The 18,129-nt window shown below is 39.9% G+C and overlaps 1 protein-coding gene across 1 annotated transcript; it reads left to right on the plus strand.

The window, feature by feature from the left end:
* The first annotated feature begins 41 nt into the window (after positions 1–41).
* On the plus strand, positions 42–16,602 carry lss (lanosterol synthase (2,3-oxidosqualene-lanosterol cyclase)). The gene is made up of 22 exons (XM_023291720.3): positions 42–204; positions 2,201–2,369; positions 2,668–2,806; positions 3,253–3,361; positions 3,731–3,852; positions 4,055–4,151; positions 4,431–4,566; positions 6,208–6,316; positions 8,253–8,371; positions 8,602–8,699; positions 8,890–8,917; positions 9,859–9,915; positions 10,330–10,401; positions 11,898–11,948; positions 12,118–12,267; positions 13,090–13,186; positions 13,701–13,806; positions 14,068–14,133; positions 14,211–14,291; positions 15,023–15,193; positions 15,893–15,971; positions 16,139–16,602. The coding sequence occupies exons 1-22, from the start codon at positions 191–193 to the stop codon at positions 16,274–16,276; spliced, it is 2,208 nt and encodes a 735-aa protein (XP_023147488.2). The 5' UTR covers positions 42–190; the 3' UTR covers positions 16,277–16,602.
* Positions 16,603–18,129: the final 1,527 nt, after the last annotated feature.

Genomic DNA, 18,129 nt, shown 5'->3' on the forward strand with positions numbered 1-18,129 from the left:
CTCGTCGGACGGCACCGCAAGGCCCGCTGGGAAATGCAGTATTAGTTGTGTTGAACAAAGCACGGGGCTCGGTTCTTAGCACTACATCTCCCGTAAAACGAGCCAAAGGGGCAGAGCTTCGGAAGCACCTGAAAAGAAGTTCATTCATACGTTCAGCGGAGGGTTTAAACTCTGTGTACAAGTCGCAGCTATGACTGAGGGGACGTGAGTATTTTTTTCTTTTTTAATTTAACGGCAAATGTCGACAAAAGTATTATCCTGAAGTGGAGACCAACCTAAGTAATGATATGGCAGCGACTATAGGCTCATTTCTGTATAAAGTTATACTTTAACCTGAACTAAGCTGCCAAAGTTATGCTAAAATGTTTTGGGTTTTTTAGGGAAACCGATTTCCCTTTATTACCATTTATGTAACAGCTGATACTGTCGTAGTAGTTCAAACAACACAGATTAGAGCAGTTTAAGTGGTTGACCCTGAACAAGCTGCACGATTAAATAGCTGCTAACATGATAATGCACCTATATTATATAGACAACTGACACAGAATCAGCAAAGTCTCACTTTAATTGTTCTGTCAAGATTATACTGTGTACATGTGCTTACCAATGAGACATTTATGTTTAGTCACTTTAAACACACACACATGCTGGAGCCACCCTTTCAGCCTCTAATGCTCCTGTTGCCACTGGACCCACTGTGGACTCGACCTGCCACATCTGTTCCAGTTGTTCCCTTAGTCCCTGGTATTTCTGGGTTTTCTCTTGCTCCTTCCTCCTGATGGTACTTTCAGCTGGGTTTTTCCACATCTATCACATTCAAGAGATTCAAGACTTTTTGTTTGTCATATGCTCACGCAGCCTCTGCAGTGAAATGCAAAAAGTGACTGTTCCTCAAGGCTGTGCAAAAACAAGAAGACATGATTAAAAAAAGAGACCACTCTTTAAAAACAACAGATACATGGAAAAACAGTTACAATTTCATAAAAACTGCAGTCGTTTGTGTGCGTGTTGTTATATGTAGGGATATGTGTGTATACAACTATGTTCCCTACAAATTTGGTCTAGTTTTATTTTTTATTTCATTCACTGACAAAAACAAAGCAATTCAATACAGTACAAAAACAAAGCCTTCCAAACTTCTGAATGAAAGGGAGCAGAAAGAAGAATACATTTATGTAATCTGCCCCTTTATAACAAACAATCAGTTTCTAATGAGCAATAAAAACAAACAACAAACAAATAAAATGTGAGAGCCCTGCACAGTCACTATCACTCATATCAGAGTTTTCTGTCATAGCAAACACTATGTTACTCTTACTTCATTTCTTTGTATTTTAATAATATGCTGGTCTTAATTATGTTTTTAAATCTTGTGTGTGGTTTAGATTCTTTTGATTCCTCATCTAGCTTGTTCCATAAATTGACCCCTTTCTCAGAAATGCAATATTCCATTAATTTGGTACTAAATCTTGGTTTTATGATCTCTGTTCCTTTGAAATTCTACTTACTTTCTCTTTTTGAAGATCTGTTCTGGACATTGACTGGTGAAGTTTCTTTATGAGCTTTATATATAATTCGCAGACTACTATAATCTACTATATCGTGAAATTTCAACGATTTTAGCTGAAGGAATAATGGTTTTGTTGGATCTCTGAGCTTTTTTTGACTGATTATTCTTATGGCTGTTTTCTGTAAAATGAAAACTGACTGGATGTTTGTCTCACAGGCATTTCCCCAAACTTCAGCACAGTAGGTTGGATATGGAACAATCAGAGAATTATAGAACATGTACAATGCTTTGTTATCCAACAAATTCTTTACTCTGTAAAATACAGCAATTGTTTTTGATATTTTTACTTTTGTATAATTTATCTGTGATATTTACATTGAGCCAGCGTGTTGTAGCTAAAAGATGAGGTGTGATAATTTCAGTACGATTCATTAGCAGCTGTTTGTTGAACTTGAAATCTCACAGAATCTAATCTCTGCTGGTTTATTTGGTGTTTTGATGGCGATGGTATCCCCCTTTTATTTGGTTGGGCCAAACAAATAAATAAAAATATATCACATCCATTCATGACTGAATTATTGGGTTTTACTGTTGAACAGCTGAGTAAATGTTATCGCTTTTTATTTACTGCAAAATACATAAGTTAAGGTATTTTTGAATCATCATTACAGTGCTTTGTGTCTCTGCCAGGCACCTGCGTAGGCGAGGGGGGCCATACAGGACAGAGGCAGCCACAGATCTGAGCCGCTGGAGGCTGACGAATGTTGAGGGCAGGCAGACGTGGAGCTATGTGGAAGATCAGGACACCCCAGACAGAGAGCAGACCATGCTGGAAGCACATTCACTGGGTTTGGACACGGTGGGCTTTGAATCGTTTCTGTTTCATGTATTAGTAAAATGAGACTCTTCTGTTTTTTTAAAAGTGAAAAACACTCGACTACTTTTTATCATGTGCTACTAGTTATTTGGCATTGACTGTGATTCTCAGTAGACGGTTTCAAGAACAGCGTGACAGATTTAGGCTAAACAGTGGAATATAGAGAAAGTATAAATTCATTAGGCAACTGAAAGACCTGTTTGAACAATACAGTAAAGTTTAGGATAAAATGGTGTAAAATCGACTAAAAATGATTTCTTATTGCTAATTCTCTCCACAGAGCAAGTTTGTGCATGGCTCCCCTGCTGCCCACACTGCTGTGGACGCTGCTCTTAAAGGTATGCACTTCTACAGTCACCTCCAGGCAGAGGACGGTCACTGGGCAGGGGACTACGGTGGACCTCTTTTCCTGCTACCAGGTACATCAAATCATTCTCCTTCACTGCTGACATCTGCTATGAATTCAGTCTACTGATCTTTTAAAAGCAGTTTGGTTGCTGGGTGGTTTTGATTCCCAGCTGGGGACAGTTTATTGTATGTCATCGCCCAAAAACATAATCTAAGGAAAAAAGGCACCATAGCAGACAGAAATGCATGCTACCTTTAATTATATTAGATGACATAATTCTGAAAATTGTTACATAGAAGAAGTGAGGGGTTATCATCAGGAGCTTTCAGTTCAGCTCCAGTGTTATTGTTGATGTTTTTATTAGCTTACTTTGCCTGTAATTGACAAAAGTGACAGTTTGTATTGTTTTTCACTGAATTGAATAATTCACAGTGTGATATGATAACTGAGGACTTCATGGCATTTTTGTAAATGTTTATCTGTGTCTGTTTGTGTGTCTATACTCGTACATCCCAGGTCTTCTGATTACATGCCATGTGGCTAAGATCCCTCTGGCTGAGGCCTGGAGGAAGGAGATGGTGAGGTACCTGCGCTCAGTTCAGCTGTCGGATGGAGGCTGGGGTCTGTAAGTCAACAGCAACCATGTCTTGTCTATTGCCAGCCACTCCTGCTACGTCGTTTTCGGTTTCTAGTAGCTCTGTGGGCTCTTGTAACACAGATTGTAGACAGAAGGTGTTCCTCAAAAGTAGAAATATGTCTATATTTGTAACACTTGCATGCAGCCTTTTGGTAGAAAATGACAATTCTAGGGTCAAAAACATCTGCATCTATCTGTTATTAAGCTACCTCAGAATAACTGGTGTAGCAATCACTTAAGGTTTCTGTTTAATCCCCCTGCTACAAAATCATGACAATAGAAAATGTCTGAAAAGCACACCCTCTGTGCACTATTGATTATGGCAGCAGTTTGAGGGTGTGTACTATTTTTCTGCAGACATATTGAAGACAAGTCTACCGTCTTTGGCACAGCGCTTAGCTACACCTCACTAAGGATTCTGGGAGTGGATCCTGATGATCCAGATATGGTTCGTGCCAGAAACAACCTGCACAGCAAAGGTGAGATTAAATTAAAAACACAGACACAGTTAGCAGTGTCCTATAACACACAGGTATAAGCACTTACTGCCATCCCATTTAAAAATGGGAAATATATTACTTCTTTGTGTTCAGTAAAGGTGCATTTCCTGCAAATTTAATGTGAGCTTATAACCATGTTAGGTTACAGTACACCAAAGCTCACTGTGTTTTTTGATTCTAGGTGGTGCAGCTGGGATTCCCTCATGGGGTAAATTCTGGTTGGCTATTTTAAATGTCTACAGCTGGGAAGGAATGAACACACTCCTGCCAGAAATGTGGTAAGTTCATCATGTTCTTTACTAATCGGTCATTTTTTAATTATACAGGATGTCAGCTTATGCCAGAGAAAACGGTTACATTGCACTGTTGCAAAAATGCAGCTACTTTTTCAGATATTTAATGCTGTATTACAGTCTGGTGCACAACGAATGCACATCAGATGTTGAAATCAGTGATGTTTTCGGGTGTAGTCACTGTTAACTGTTAACACAGAGCCATATGAACATTTCTCCTTCTGTATATATTCAGTATAACAGATGTATTTTTGTCTGTTGCAGGCTGTTCCCGACCTGGATGCCCGCCCACCCGTCTACTCTGTGGTGTCACTGTCGCCAGGTCTACCTCCCAATGAGCTACTGTTACGCTGTCAGACTGGCTGCAGAGGAAGACTCACTGGTCCTCAGCCTCAGACAGGTGCTGAAGCCACAGAGTCCCACAAGGGGGCGCCATGCTCACGGCCTGAAGTCAATGATAAACTTAGAGCGTTTGGCTGGAGTCTGTCCCAGCTGACAGTGGGCGAGAAGCAGGGTACATTCTGTTATTCACAGGGCTGACACAAAGACACAAACATGCACATTCAGTCAAACCTACAGCCAGAGTAGAATCACCAGTTAACCTGCAGTGTGTAGGGCACCCAGTGAAAACCCACACAGGCACAGGAAGAACATGCAAACTCAAACAGAAAGACCTCAGCTGACCAGCAGGTTAGAACCCAGAACCTTCCTGCTGCCTGTTTGCACTGCAGCGTAAAATTGCAGAATTTTTCACAACAGAAAAATGAAATGTGTCATTTTGAACATCACACTCTGATGCTGACAAACCAACCACTACAAGCTCCTTTAACAGTTTAGTTGCTTCTTGTCAGTTTCTACTAATCTAAGAACCTCTACTGAATATATAGCTCTAGCTGCTCGAAAATCACTTGCTCTGTTGCTGGGGATCTGGTCATTATGATAATTCACACAGTTTTCATAGTCAGGACATGCAGTGATGTCCAGCTCCCTGTGTGGAAAAATTTCATTTGCTGTATTTCTTCATGAATTGACCTAATTATGGCTTACTTTTCAACATTTCTTTTTTTCTCATCAGTGTAACGTAACAGCATCCAGTGGTGGAATCGTCCTTTATGTCTGGTCCACCTTTAAACTCTGCTAGTGGTGCAGCACAGTGCAGTTTCAGTGGTTTTAGTCTTTAAAAACTTTAACTCAATATGCTACACAAAGGCACACAGATGAACTTGTGTATCACACAGCTTTTATTGTCCAAAAAACAGAGTTCAGAGTACAAGTGGAGGCTCTGGTTTCAGATTGCAGAGCAGGATCTCTTTCCCAGCATATACATATTTTAAAACCTTACTTCATGCTCCTCGTACAAGGATGGGATGTTACCAATTGGTCAGTATTTCTACACACCAAGCTGTTTGAATTCCATCATTATAGCCATAGTTAAGAAGACAGGGACCTGTTTTTGACGGTAAATAACACCATGCATGCCTCCTCCTGGTTTCTTTCTAGTTGTTGCTCCATCATTTCCCTTCCAGTCTACTGCATTCAGTTCTATAGGGATCTGAAAATCAAGACCATCTCCTCTTTTCTGCAACTCTGTGCACAACATGTTAACATGGAGTTCCATATCTAAACAAGTTCTGATTATATGATTATTAAGAGAAATATATCATTGTTGCTTGTTTATTGTTTGAGGAAAATAATTCCATAGTACACATCTAAAATTATGGTAACCTTTAGGATCAGCAGTTAATTTGAAGGTAAAAATTTGAGCCAGATGTGTTCAGCCATGATCAGGAGTAACCTGGTGCCCTGTTTCATTTAAAAAACAGTCATCTATCAAAGAGTGATCTTCACAAGGTGTGGAAGAGTACTATGGCACAAACCAAGATTTCTTAGAACCTCAGACGAAGTGTAGTTTATGCTCATCAGGCTGGAAACAAATTCTACATTTTTTAAATTTCATTTTGACAGTCTTGAATTTAAGGACAGATTATACTTTTTTTTTCTACAAATATGTGGAACCTGTAACGTTTTCTTTGTTCTCCAGGAGCTTTATGTTCAGGACTATGCCTCCATTAACTGGCCTGCTCAGAGGAATAATGTGGCAGCATGTGACATGTACACACCTCACAGCACACTGCTGTCTGTCGCCTACAGTAAGTGTCCCCTATAAGCTGCATCACTGCCAAAATGCTTTAAACAGTGACAATAAACCCCCACCTACAGTTGTTGGCTGATTTAAGATCATCAAACAACTGTAAATATCAGATAAAGAGAACACAAGTAAACACAAAATGCAGTTTTTAAATGATGATTTTATTTATTTAGGGAAAAAAAAGTGATTGTAAGTTACATGGCCCTGTGTGAAAAAGTAATTGCCCCCTAAACCTAATAACTGATTGGGCCACCCTCAGCAGCAACAACTGAAATCAAGCATTTTCTATAACCTGGAATGAGTCTTTCACATCTCTATCAAGATATTTTGGTCCACTCTTCTTTGAAGGATTGTTTTAATTCAGCAACACTGGAGGATTTTCGAGCATGAACGGCTTTTTTTGAGGTCATGCCACAGCATTTCAGTCAGATTCAAGTCCGGACTTTGACTAGGCCACTCCAACACCTTCATTTGTTTTTTTTTAAGCCATTCAGAAGTCGACTTGCTGGTGTGTTTTGGATCGTTGTCCTGCTGCAGAACCCAAGTGCTCTTTAGCTTGAGGTCACGAACTGATGGTTGAAAATTCTCCTTCAGAAGTGTCTGGTATGGAACAGAATTCATGGTTCCATCAATCACAGCAAGTCGTCCATTTCCTGAAGCAGCAAAGCAGCCCCAGACCATCACGCTACCACCACCATGTTTGACTGTTGCTATGATGTTCTTTTTCTGAAATGCTGAGTTACTTTTACGCCAGATGTAACGAGACACACCTTCCACAAAGTTCAACTTTCGTGTCATCAGTCCATCGAATATTCTCCCAAAAGTCTTGGGGATCATTCAGATGTTTGTTTGCAAAAGTAAGACGAGCTTTTATGTTGTTTTTGGTCAACAGTGGTTTTTGCCTTGCAACTCTGACATGGATGCCATTTTTGCCCAGTCTCTTCCTTATTGTTGAGTCATCAACACTGACCTTAACTGAGGCAAGGGAGGCCTGCAGCTCTTTAGATGTTGTCCTGGGTTCCTTTGGGACCTCCTGGATGAATCGTCACTGTGCTGTTGAGGTAATTTTGGTAGGCTGACCACTCCTGGAAAGGTTCACAAATGTTCCATGTTTTTTCCATTTGTGGATGATGGCTCTCACCGTGGTTCGCTGGAGTCTTAAAGCTTTAGAAATGGCTTTGTAACCCTTTCCAGACAGATAGATGTCAATTACTTCATTTCTCATCTGTTCTTGACTTTCTTTGGATTGTGGCATTTTGTTGCAGCTTTTTGAGATCTAACTTCATTTTGTCAGACAGGTTCTATTGAAGCGATTTCTTGATTGAACAGGTCTGGAGGTAATTAGGCTTGGGTGTAGTCAGTGAAATTGAAGTCACTTTCCAAAAAATGTGATTAGCCACAGTTAATTGATGATTTAACAAGGGGGACAATTACTTTTTCACATAGAGCCAGATAGGTTTAGATAGCTTTTTTTCCCTTAAAACATTAAATCATCAATCAAAAACTGCATTTTGTGTTTACGTTGGTTATCTTTGTCTAATATTTAAATTTAATTGATGATCTTCAACATTTAAGTGAGGAAATATTCAAAAAAATAAGAATTCGAAAACGGACAAATCCTTTCTCACGGGACTGTATCAGGCAGCATGTAATGACCACTAACAAGAAATGTTTCATGTAGTTCTACTTTTTTATGTATTTCTAAATTTATCTTCTAAGTTCTGTAAATGACCGTAAAGATGATGAAACCAGTGTTTTGCGCATGTGTTGCACAACAACAGACACACAAGATACGTCAAATGGAAACACAACTTGAGGCAGATGTGGCGGATATTTTATGCAATTATAAGAAGAAGTGCTTTTCTTCGGGATTACCCTACAAGCTGCCCCTTGAATCACCCCACTAACCATGTGATTCTGTCCCTGTTGCCCCACAGTGGTGTTAAATGTATATGAAGCCCACCACAGCACCGCCCTGAGAGGAAGAGCTGCCAGAGAGCTGTATGAGCACATCCAGGCTGATGACCGCTTCACTAAATGCATCAGCATTGGACCGGTAATAAATATACACATAGCAAAACCAACGAGCACAGAATGGAGAATGAGCTGTGTGTATGTAAACCAAAACACAGAAACAAAGAAAACAATACATGAAATTGAAGAGTTAATGTAGTTTTAATAAAACTACAACCAAACTTATTTCTATGGGTTTTCAAATCGTCCTGTTTAAACTGTCCCTGTTAAAGAAACACAGTGTGTGAACAAAGTATTGGGCATTCTCCGCAGATCTCCAAGACCATCAACATGCTGGTTCGCTGGTATGTAGATGGTCCCTCCTCTCCAGCCTTTCAGGAGCACGTATCCAGGATCCCCGACTACCTCTGGTCAGTCAGCCGGTCTCTTATTAACAAAACAAACTAAGCTAATGGTCTGTCTCTAATCAGAATTAGGTGTTCAAGATAAACCCTTGTGAAGTACTTGTGCTGGCTATTCCAGTTTTATAATATCTAATGTGGAAAGCTGCTTATTAGCTAAAGATGTAAAAGAACTGACACTAAGTTCTCTGCATTCCAGGTTGGGATTGGACGGCATGAAAATGCAGGTGAGAAATTATTCTCTGCTCTTTTAAGACTCATGTTTAGGAGGTCAGTGTAAAAAAGGTACTTTTTGAAATTGGAAGGAGTTGGACAAGGCACAGATAAACAGCAGAAAATAGATTTACTGAAAACTACTCTAAAGACCTCTTCAAAGATAATCCTGCTTTTACCTTTTTAACATGCCCAAATGGTAGTTTTTATATGCTGGAAGACATCATTAATGAAATTAGCAGTCAATACCATGGCTGAGAGTTTCATTGCTGAAACTACTATGTCTTAACAACATTGATTCAGACAGTCAGGATTTCATACGTAACAAGAAAAGCACTCAGAGATCCTTGTGCTATTTCTGACCTTCTCTGGAAATTTCATCCAAATCCGTTTATCTGTTTTTGAGTAATATTGCGAACCGACAGACAGACAAACATACGTCAATTGTCACATAACTCCTCCACGTCCCTTAGCTGAGTAACAAATGGTGGGACTTTCTGTATGTACGGCTGAATTCCTCCATTACAATTTGCCATTGAGTACTGTAGAGCAGTTTTATAATGTTTGAACAGAGTCACGGTTGAGCTGGTGTGCTCAAGCTGCAGCGACTGGTGGAGGAATGTGGGGAGAAAAAAGCAGGGACTTCATGAATCTAAACATTCTAAAGGAAGCAACGTTGTAGAGATACTTCAAAGCCATTTACAGCATTAAAAGGATTATGTTCATGGGAAAAGAACAGTTTTAAAATTGTTTCTTTTATACACAGATCTGAGTGTTCAGATGTTAATCAGTGACTGGAGAGGAACACTAACTTAGCTTTTACCTTCCAAGGACATCCTTCTAGTCTACTTTCTGGTCTCATACTTTGTATTTTAATACAGGTTCCGGGGCTGCCACCGATTTCAGTTTTATCTTACTGAGCGATTGACCACTTTGTCCTTTTTCTTTCACACAGGGGACAAATGGATCTCAGCTCTGGGACACTTGCTTTGCTGTACAGGCTTTTCTTGAGGTAGCACAAAATTTCTTACAGTGTTGTAAAGCGAGGAAGCACGTACATGCTATAAAGATCTGAAAATGACTAACGCTGAGACTCAGTGAGAACAGACAGTATTTTTTATCACAGTGTTTAAGCACCAGTGACAGAGCTGTTTATATTTGTGAAGCACTCAGCCAGTAAGAGAACAGCGTTAAGGTCTCCACAAGTGTAACTGTGTCTGTGTTTGTGTTGTGCTGATGTGGCTTTAAGGCAGCATATACAACCTAACCCTCACTGGAGCTCATATAGAGTCCCAAGGGAGCCAACGTATGATGTCAGCTTTCTAAATGCAAAAGAGATGTTTTTAGTACTGTGGTCGACATCAAATCCAGATTAAAATGTGTCATATGAGCAATTGTTATAAACGTGTGTGTTGGGGTCTTTCAGGCAGGAGCTCAGGATGACCCCAGATTAGCTGAGTGTCTTCGTCACGCCCATCAGTTTCTCGCCATCACACAGGTAAACATGTAAACTCTAACCAGTGGAAAAAACAGTAGCTTGACCAAGTTCTCATGGTCTAATACAACATTTATCTTACAGTCTCAGTCAGTTTGACAGAGCTGCACAGTGAATCACCTGCAAAAGTCTGAACTTGCTCAGAAGTAAACAAATGTGTGGGTGAACACGTTTGCGATATCAGTCAATGAATGACAAGCCCTTGTGTATTAATCCTCCATGATGTCAGTATAATTGTACTTTACAAGTATTCTCTCATGTGACCTATGACTCAGGTTTGGATGACTGAAAGTGCACAAGGCTGCAGTTCTTCTGTGTGTCTTTATCAATTTCAGCAGTCAAAAGTTCCACATTACTGAGTGCAGTGATTGATTGCAAGAGATTAAACAGGATTGACACGTACACCTTTACTGTTTGTACAGTATTTTGTTGACAGAGCGTGTCATTGTGTTGCAGAAAACACTGTTTTATAGCACTTAACAGCACAAAGGCTGGATAAGAGATTCCAAAACATTATTTCTGTGCTGCATTGCCAGGGACGATCATTTCTGTGATGTTGATAACAATCTGTGGCCTGACAGACGACAGCATTCTGTCTCAGGGGTGTTTCCTATGTTTACATCTCTAGTTATGTCCTTTGTGCTCTGCAGTGCTGTAAAACAGTCTTTTTCTTCTCTGAAAGAATCACAATGACACGATCGTGTCAAGCTAAGAAATCTTATTTTGTAGCTCTATTTATTATTGTGGCTTTTAAATTTTATGTTCTTATCCTGGCTTTTATCCCAGAGATTGCTTTTATTTCACTAAGGTTTTTTGTTGTGTTTTATTGAGTTTTGTTTTTATTTATCTTGATCGTATTTATTTATTATTTATTTTATCTTGACTTTTACTCATCCTTGCAGCTATATTGGTGAATGGTAGAACACTGAGCACTTTTTTTGTCTCGTCACTCGACCAAGTACCTGCCTGTCAGGTTCAATGTGTGTTTTGTAATTGGATGCCAAATGCAGTAACTTTTTCTGCAAAACAAATCTATCCAGGAGTATAAATAAAGCAACCTCGAACATTGAATGTCAAGACGCATTTAAGTAAATCTAATACAAACTGACCTATAATGAACTAATGCCTGGGCGTTTGGAGGAGTTTAACTGTTAAGCAAATAATGAATGTTATATATTTTGATCATCACCACAGTTGCAGTTGATAGCAGTTGATAGCAGTTGATAACGTAGGAAACCACAGACGGTTGTGCATGTTCATTTGCATGAATGAGCTGAAATATTTGCAATTAGTGCAAAAGAAAGAGAAACTGCTTTTAAAATAAATATAGGGGACTTAACGATGTGGAGGTTGGACAGGTAGTTTGGAGTTTTTCAGTTAAGTTTGTGACACTAGCAAAGGCATTCGGGTCTGCCAAAGGCCAAAATTATATGTAATTAATATCCTGTACTTTCATGCAAGTGAGTTCTGATGCATAACTAGTTTGGCTGCTCTTACAGATACCTGAGAATCCTCCTGACTACCAGAAATACTACAGACAGATGAACAAGGTAACACTAATATCACACAAGAGCCAGTGTTCAACACTTTACTTCCTATTATTGATTAAAAAAGACTGCTATCCTTTCTAAGAAAAATCAGACAATTGAGAAGATGCCTATTATGCATGTTTGTGTGTATAGTACTTGCACTCCATATCTCTGTGTGCATCTTTGTCAGGGAGGCTTCCCCTTCAGTACCCGTGACTGTGGTTGGATCGTGGCTGACTGCACGGCAGAGGGCCTGAAGTCAGTGATGCTGCTGCAGGAGCTCTGCCCCTCCGTCAGCCAGCCTGTCTCCTCTGAGCGTCTGTATCATGCTGTCAGCGTAGTGAGTCTGCAGAGGAAAGAATGGATCAATTATTTATTGGGCACTTTTTCATACTATCAAATTTCATACTTGTGCTGAATTAATTTTTTTATTTAGCATTTATTTAACCAGGTTAGTCCCGTTGAGATCAGAGATCTCCTTTACGAGGGAGACCTGGCCAAGAGGGCAGCAGCATAGTCACATTAAAAACAGTAAACAGCAGATAAAATAAACGCCATTAAAACTTGCTCACACATAACACTTGCACACAGACAAGGTAGACTAATGATTTCACCAGAGCTTTAAACTCATTCAGTGTAACAAGGACTTGAAGTTGAAGTTTAGATTGCAATTTATTCCAAGCATTAGGTGCAGAAAACCTAAATGCTTTCTTGCCCAGTTCAGAACGTACTTTGGGGACGACAAACTGCAGAGTATCCATAGATCGGAGATTGTGACTTCCATGTTTACTTGTTTCAAGACAAGACAAATAGAAGGGAATGATACCAAGAACGGTTCTGTAAATGGCATTCTGAGATGTCGGGCACTTCAAGATGTCCAGTTAGTATGAACTCTAGTGTTTTCAGTGTTTGGTAATGCAAGTTCAGAAGTGCACCTCATTGTTTCACCTTCCGATCCGAGAAGAAACTATAGCTAGTACAGTGAAAAGTGTGAATATCTAAAACTGTGCAGCTTTATTAGAAGCTAACTACGAGGCCTTGCAACACTGCCACATTCAAGACTGCGGTCCAAACTGAAACGTTAGTCCGTCCTGTGCACTTTCCCTTCTGAATTCTTGCAGCAGTTTGAGTTTCTCATTATCTGTCTGTCCTCCTTTTGTAGCTGCTCAGCATGAGAAACACAGACGGTGGATTCGCCACATATGAAACTAAGAGAGGAGGGAAACTCCTGGAGCTACTCAACCCCTCTGAGGTGTTTGGTAAGTCTGTTGCCAACACTATGCTCAATACCCATCTCATGCTCTTTACTGTAAGATATGTTCAGGCTTAAAACAATATAATTCAGCAATTTTATTACTCAAATTGTTGGAGATAAAATCAAAAGATTGTGGTATATAAAGGCGCTGCATTGATTTCTTGGTATCACAAATGTTTATTTCAAACATTCCGAGTCCCAAACAGAAGAGCTCAGTTCCGTGCTGAGCAGCACTAATGCTGCCAGGACTGTCTCAGTGACTCAATCTGCAAATATGTGGATATGAAACAAGGAAACCGTGACATTTCCGTCTCGGTCCAACATGTAGAGACTGGACAACCTTTTTCCATTGGACTCAGTGTATGTGGCAATATTCCGATATTAAAGGACAAAAAGTCAACACTGTTGTGTCGCCGTGAGAAAGAGGATGTAGTATGTGTTGTGAAATGCGTGTTTTTGGTATTGCTGCATTGTCTCTCTGTTGTTTTGTTTCCTTCGTTACACACTCACACAAACAGGTGACATCATGATAGATTATACCTACGTGGAGTGCACTTCAGCAGTAATGCAGGCTCTGAGGCACTTCCAGAAGGCCTACCCTGATCACCGACCTGAGGAGATAAGGTATATTACGCAGCACGTGCATTTGTTTGGAGGTGTATTACCTGTAGTGATTGAATTACACAGAAATGTCTGACAAATGTGAAGGAAGTACTGATATTTGTGCCAGCCCCGATAAAACTAAAATGGCTGCATGTAATACAAATCTTTGAACACACGTTTCTGTTTTTATTGAAACAATTTCTCAGTTCTTGTTGAAGTTTAGGAGGAACTCTGGGGGCAAAGAGACAAAGGCTGTAAACCAGTTCACTGTTCCTTGTACAGGTCAGTTCTGAGAGAAGGACTGGAGTACTGCAGGAGGGTGCAGAGGCCTGACGGATCCTGGGAAGGGTGAGCCTTTGCTTTTAATGCCTGATAAACTATGTAAGCCACAGGTCATGCTCAGTGTTGTCCTGCCTTTGCCTCAGATCCTGGGGAGTGTGCTTCACATACGGAATATGGTTTGGCCTTGAAGCCTTTGCCTGCATGGGCCACGTCTACAAGAATGAGTAAGAGTTTCAGACACTGAGCATAAACTACTGTTCACTGAAATGTTTTACATGGCTGAACAAAGATCGTCTTTAACCCGTAGATGCACGAGTGATTGGACCCTAAACTCTTCCATGTGGGTCTAAAATGAGCCGTATAAGAATCAGTGTGTTTTTATGCCATTTTTGTCGTTTTGGTTAAGAACAATAATTTGTATTATTGTTTGTATTGTATTTTTATCCACACAAGAATGATTTCATGTTTGAAATATGTTTATTATTCATGTTGTAAGAGATTTTGAACATTTTGATTATTGAAAAAGAAGAACATTATGCAATAAGAGCAAAAGAAGAATGTAAACATCCATTTTCTTGACATTTTTACACTCTTTTCCTCCAGCTGTTGCTACTTTCCATCCCTCCAAGTTTGTGCACTGCATCACGTCTTGTATGATATTATCAGTGATTAGGAGCTTGGGGTAGTGATACAAATACTACAATTTCTTTAGTAGTGTGAAAGGTAACTTTAAAATTTAAATGGAATGATATCAAAAACATGTTTTTGAGAAATAGCTGGAATATGAAATGATAAAGATTACAAGGATATTGACCACACCGGGTCATTTTTGACCCACTTATGCATCTAAGGGTTAACAACATTGCTTGTAGATCTGGTGCTCCTGAACAACACAGGGTGTTTGTGAACTCTTAACCTACATACCAGAAAGAAATGTTGTGTTCTTTGTGAGCAGAGCTGTGTGTGAAGAGGTGCAGAAAGCTTGTCAGTTCCTGCTGGACCGTCAGATGTCAGATGGAGGGTGGGGGGAGGACTTTGAGTCATGTGAGCAGCGGTGCTACATCCAGAGCAGCACAGCTCAGATCCACAACACCTGCTGGGCTTTGTTAGGGCTCATGGCTGCCAGGTGAGGCATCACTCAGTTTGCCATGAGACATTCAGACGTCTCTCAAGGAAATTCTGTTGTGATTTTCTGTAGGGTGTATTTTGGTTTCGCTCAGAATGAAGAGTTCCCATTGATTGTAACATTGGGTTCACTTATTAATTTAATGTACGCTACCGTTTGAAAGTTTGTAGTCACTTAGAAATGACCTAGTTTTTGTAAGACTCAATGAAGATAACATTAAATGAATCAGAAATACAGTCTAGACATTGTTAATGTGGTAAATGACTATTCTAGCTGGAAACAGCAGATTTTTAATGGAATATCTCCATAGGGGTACAGAGGAACATTTCCAGCAACCATCACTCCTGTGTTCTAATGCTACATTGTGTTAATTAATCATATTGAATGGCCAATTGATCATTAGAAAACCCTTGTGCAATTATGTCAGCACATGAATAAAAGTGTGAGTTTTCATGGAAAACATGAAATTGTCTGGGTGACCCCAAACTTTCGAACGGTAGTGTTTGCATTTTTATTTTGTAATTTGCTGCTGGCTTTGATTGCATACGTGCTTTGTTGTATAATATCTCTGTACAGTTCTTTCACTGATAGAACAGTCAGGAAATTATGGTGAAATTGAATCTATTCAAAATGACTCTGCCTAATACAAACAAATTTAATTTATTCCATTTCAACCAAATGTTCTGTGTGTATAACCAGGCATCCCGACAGGCAGGCCATTGAAAGAGGTGTACAGCTGCTGATTGAGAAGCAGCTGCCCAATGGAGACTGGCCACAGGTATGTCTCTCTGCTTTGCATATATTTTAATATTAATTTATCATACACTCAAATTATACCGTATTCTGTCATGAATATAGCTGATACAATGTTACCAGGTTTAGGTTGATCCAGTGATGATATGAAATGTAATGGGAGCTTGAATGTGTGATTTTCTCCCTTTCCAGGAGAATATTGCAGGTGTGTTTAACAAGAGCTGTGCTATCAGCTACACCTCCTACAGAAATGTCTTCCCAGTCTGGACCCTTGGCCGCTTCTCAACTCTCTACCCAGGCAGTTCACTGGCTGGAAAGGTCAAACTGTGAAAATGACAACAGCAAACAGCCATTCAGACATTCAGCGGAAAGTGTATTTTTATATGGGTTACATCTGAACTGACATAATAATGATTTCAGCTTTGTTTTCAGAGTTGAATCTATCCAATATAGTAGCATGGTTCATGCCTTGAATTACATTCTGGGTTGACATTCCAGCACAGCCCATCAACCAGAGCTGTTGCTTAAAGCTATCTGATAATCTGCTGCTCAGTTTGCTCTGGTTTTTAAAATGTGCAAACAGTGTCATGTCCATTTTGCCTTCTATTCATGTAATTTCATTTTAGAATAAATACTTTTTCTATGGTGTTATTTAACCCGAGTGAGTCTCAAGTTAATTTACTTTCTGTCCTATTTCATCTTTTTTCTGCTTAGGTAAAAAAAATATTAAATACAGACTACATTTGTAAATAAAATAATTCTTTCTATGTAGAAAAGGAATTCCTCATCAGACATAATACTGATCAATCAGTTCTTAACAGTGTGACACAGGAACATGCAGCCTGACCATCAGAGCTGACACCGACTGTGTACGTGTGGACTATCTTTGAAGCACCCATGGAGAGTGATGGCTCATGATATTTTAACCTTTATGTGCAGTGAGAAAGTTGGCGAAGCAGACACATTCTTCAGCAACGCCCTGCACCATCTGATACGGTACATAGCAACAATTTTTGGTATTAATTCAACCATTAACTTCAACATTGCTTTAGGCTTCAGGCCAGCAGCTGCAAGACGAGAAGAAGTACAGCATTCAAACATGCAGTCTTTCAGTCATGACTCAGTTTCTGTAACTTTACAGTGAATTTGTACAATGCTTAGAAAAAGTCCTCACTCCCTTGGATGAGTGACTAATGTTCAATTTAATTTGGCTTTTTTGACAATAATTTATAAAAAGCCTCCTTGATGTCAAAGTGAAAACAGATTTCTGTATATTGAAAAGAATAAGTCATGGGATGGATAGGAGCAATGCACATGTGAGCTGGCCATCCTCAAAAACTGAGCGACTATGAGGGAGGCCACCAAGATGCCTATGACTCCTCTGAAGGAGTTAAAAGCTTCAGCAGCTGACAGGGGAGAGACTGTGAATACAGCAACTGTTGATAGTTCTTCACGAGTCAAAGCTCTGTAGGAGAGGGGAAAGAGAAAGACACTGTTGAAAAACAATCTTGATTAGAGATTGCTAGAAGGCATGTGGGAGACTATGAAGTCAGCTGACAGAAGGTTCTTTGGTCTGATGACAACAAGATCGAGCTTTTGGGCAATCAGACTAGACACTATGTTTGGCAGACCCCAAACACTGTACATCATGACAAATACACCATCCCTACCGTAACATATGGTGGTGGCCGCATCATGATGTGGGGATTCTTCCCGGTCGCAGACCCTGGAGGCTTGTAAAAATATAGTGTTATACAAAAGCAGCAAAAAAGAGAGAGCTGCCATTTGGGAGAAGGTGTTTTTTTACAGCTAGACAGTGACCTGAGGCATACACCCTAAGCAACACAGAAGTGGTTTCAAGTCACAAGCTGAATGTTCCAGAATCAGAGTCCAGACCTCAATCCACCTGAGAATTTGTGGCTGGACTTGAAATAGACTGGTTCCTCACTATCCCCGTGAGTCCTGACAGTTTGAGCAGTTTGGCAAAGAAGAATATTGTAAAATTGCAGTGTCCAGATGTCCAAGGCTGATTGAGACCTGTTCACATAGGCACAATGTTATAATTACAGCCAAAGGTGCATTTACTACATGCTGACCTGAAGGATATGAATAGCTTTGCAATCATCCATTATCTATACACTGCTCAATCCTCATTCAGGTCGCGGGGGGGCTGGAGTCTATCC

Source organism: Amphiprion ocellaris, chromosome 11, assembly GCF_022539595.1.
Source record: "Amphiprion ocellaris isolate individual 3 ecotype Okinawa chromosome 11, ASM2253959v1, whole genome shotgun sequence".
Classification (NCBI taxonomy): Eukaryota; Metazoa; Chordata; class Actinopteri; family Pomacentridae; genus Amphiprion; species Amphiprion ocellaris.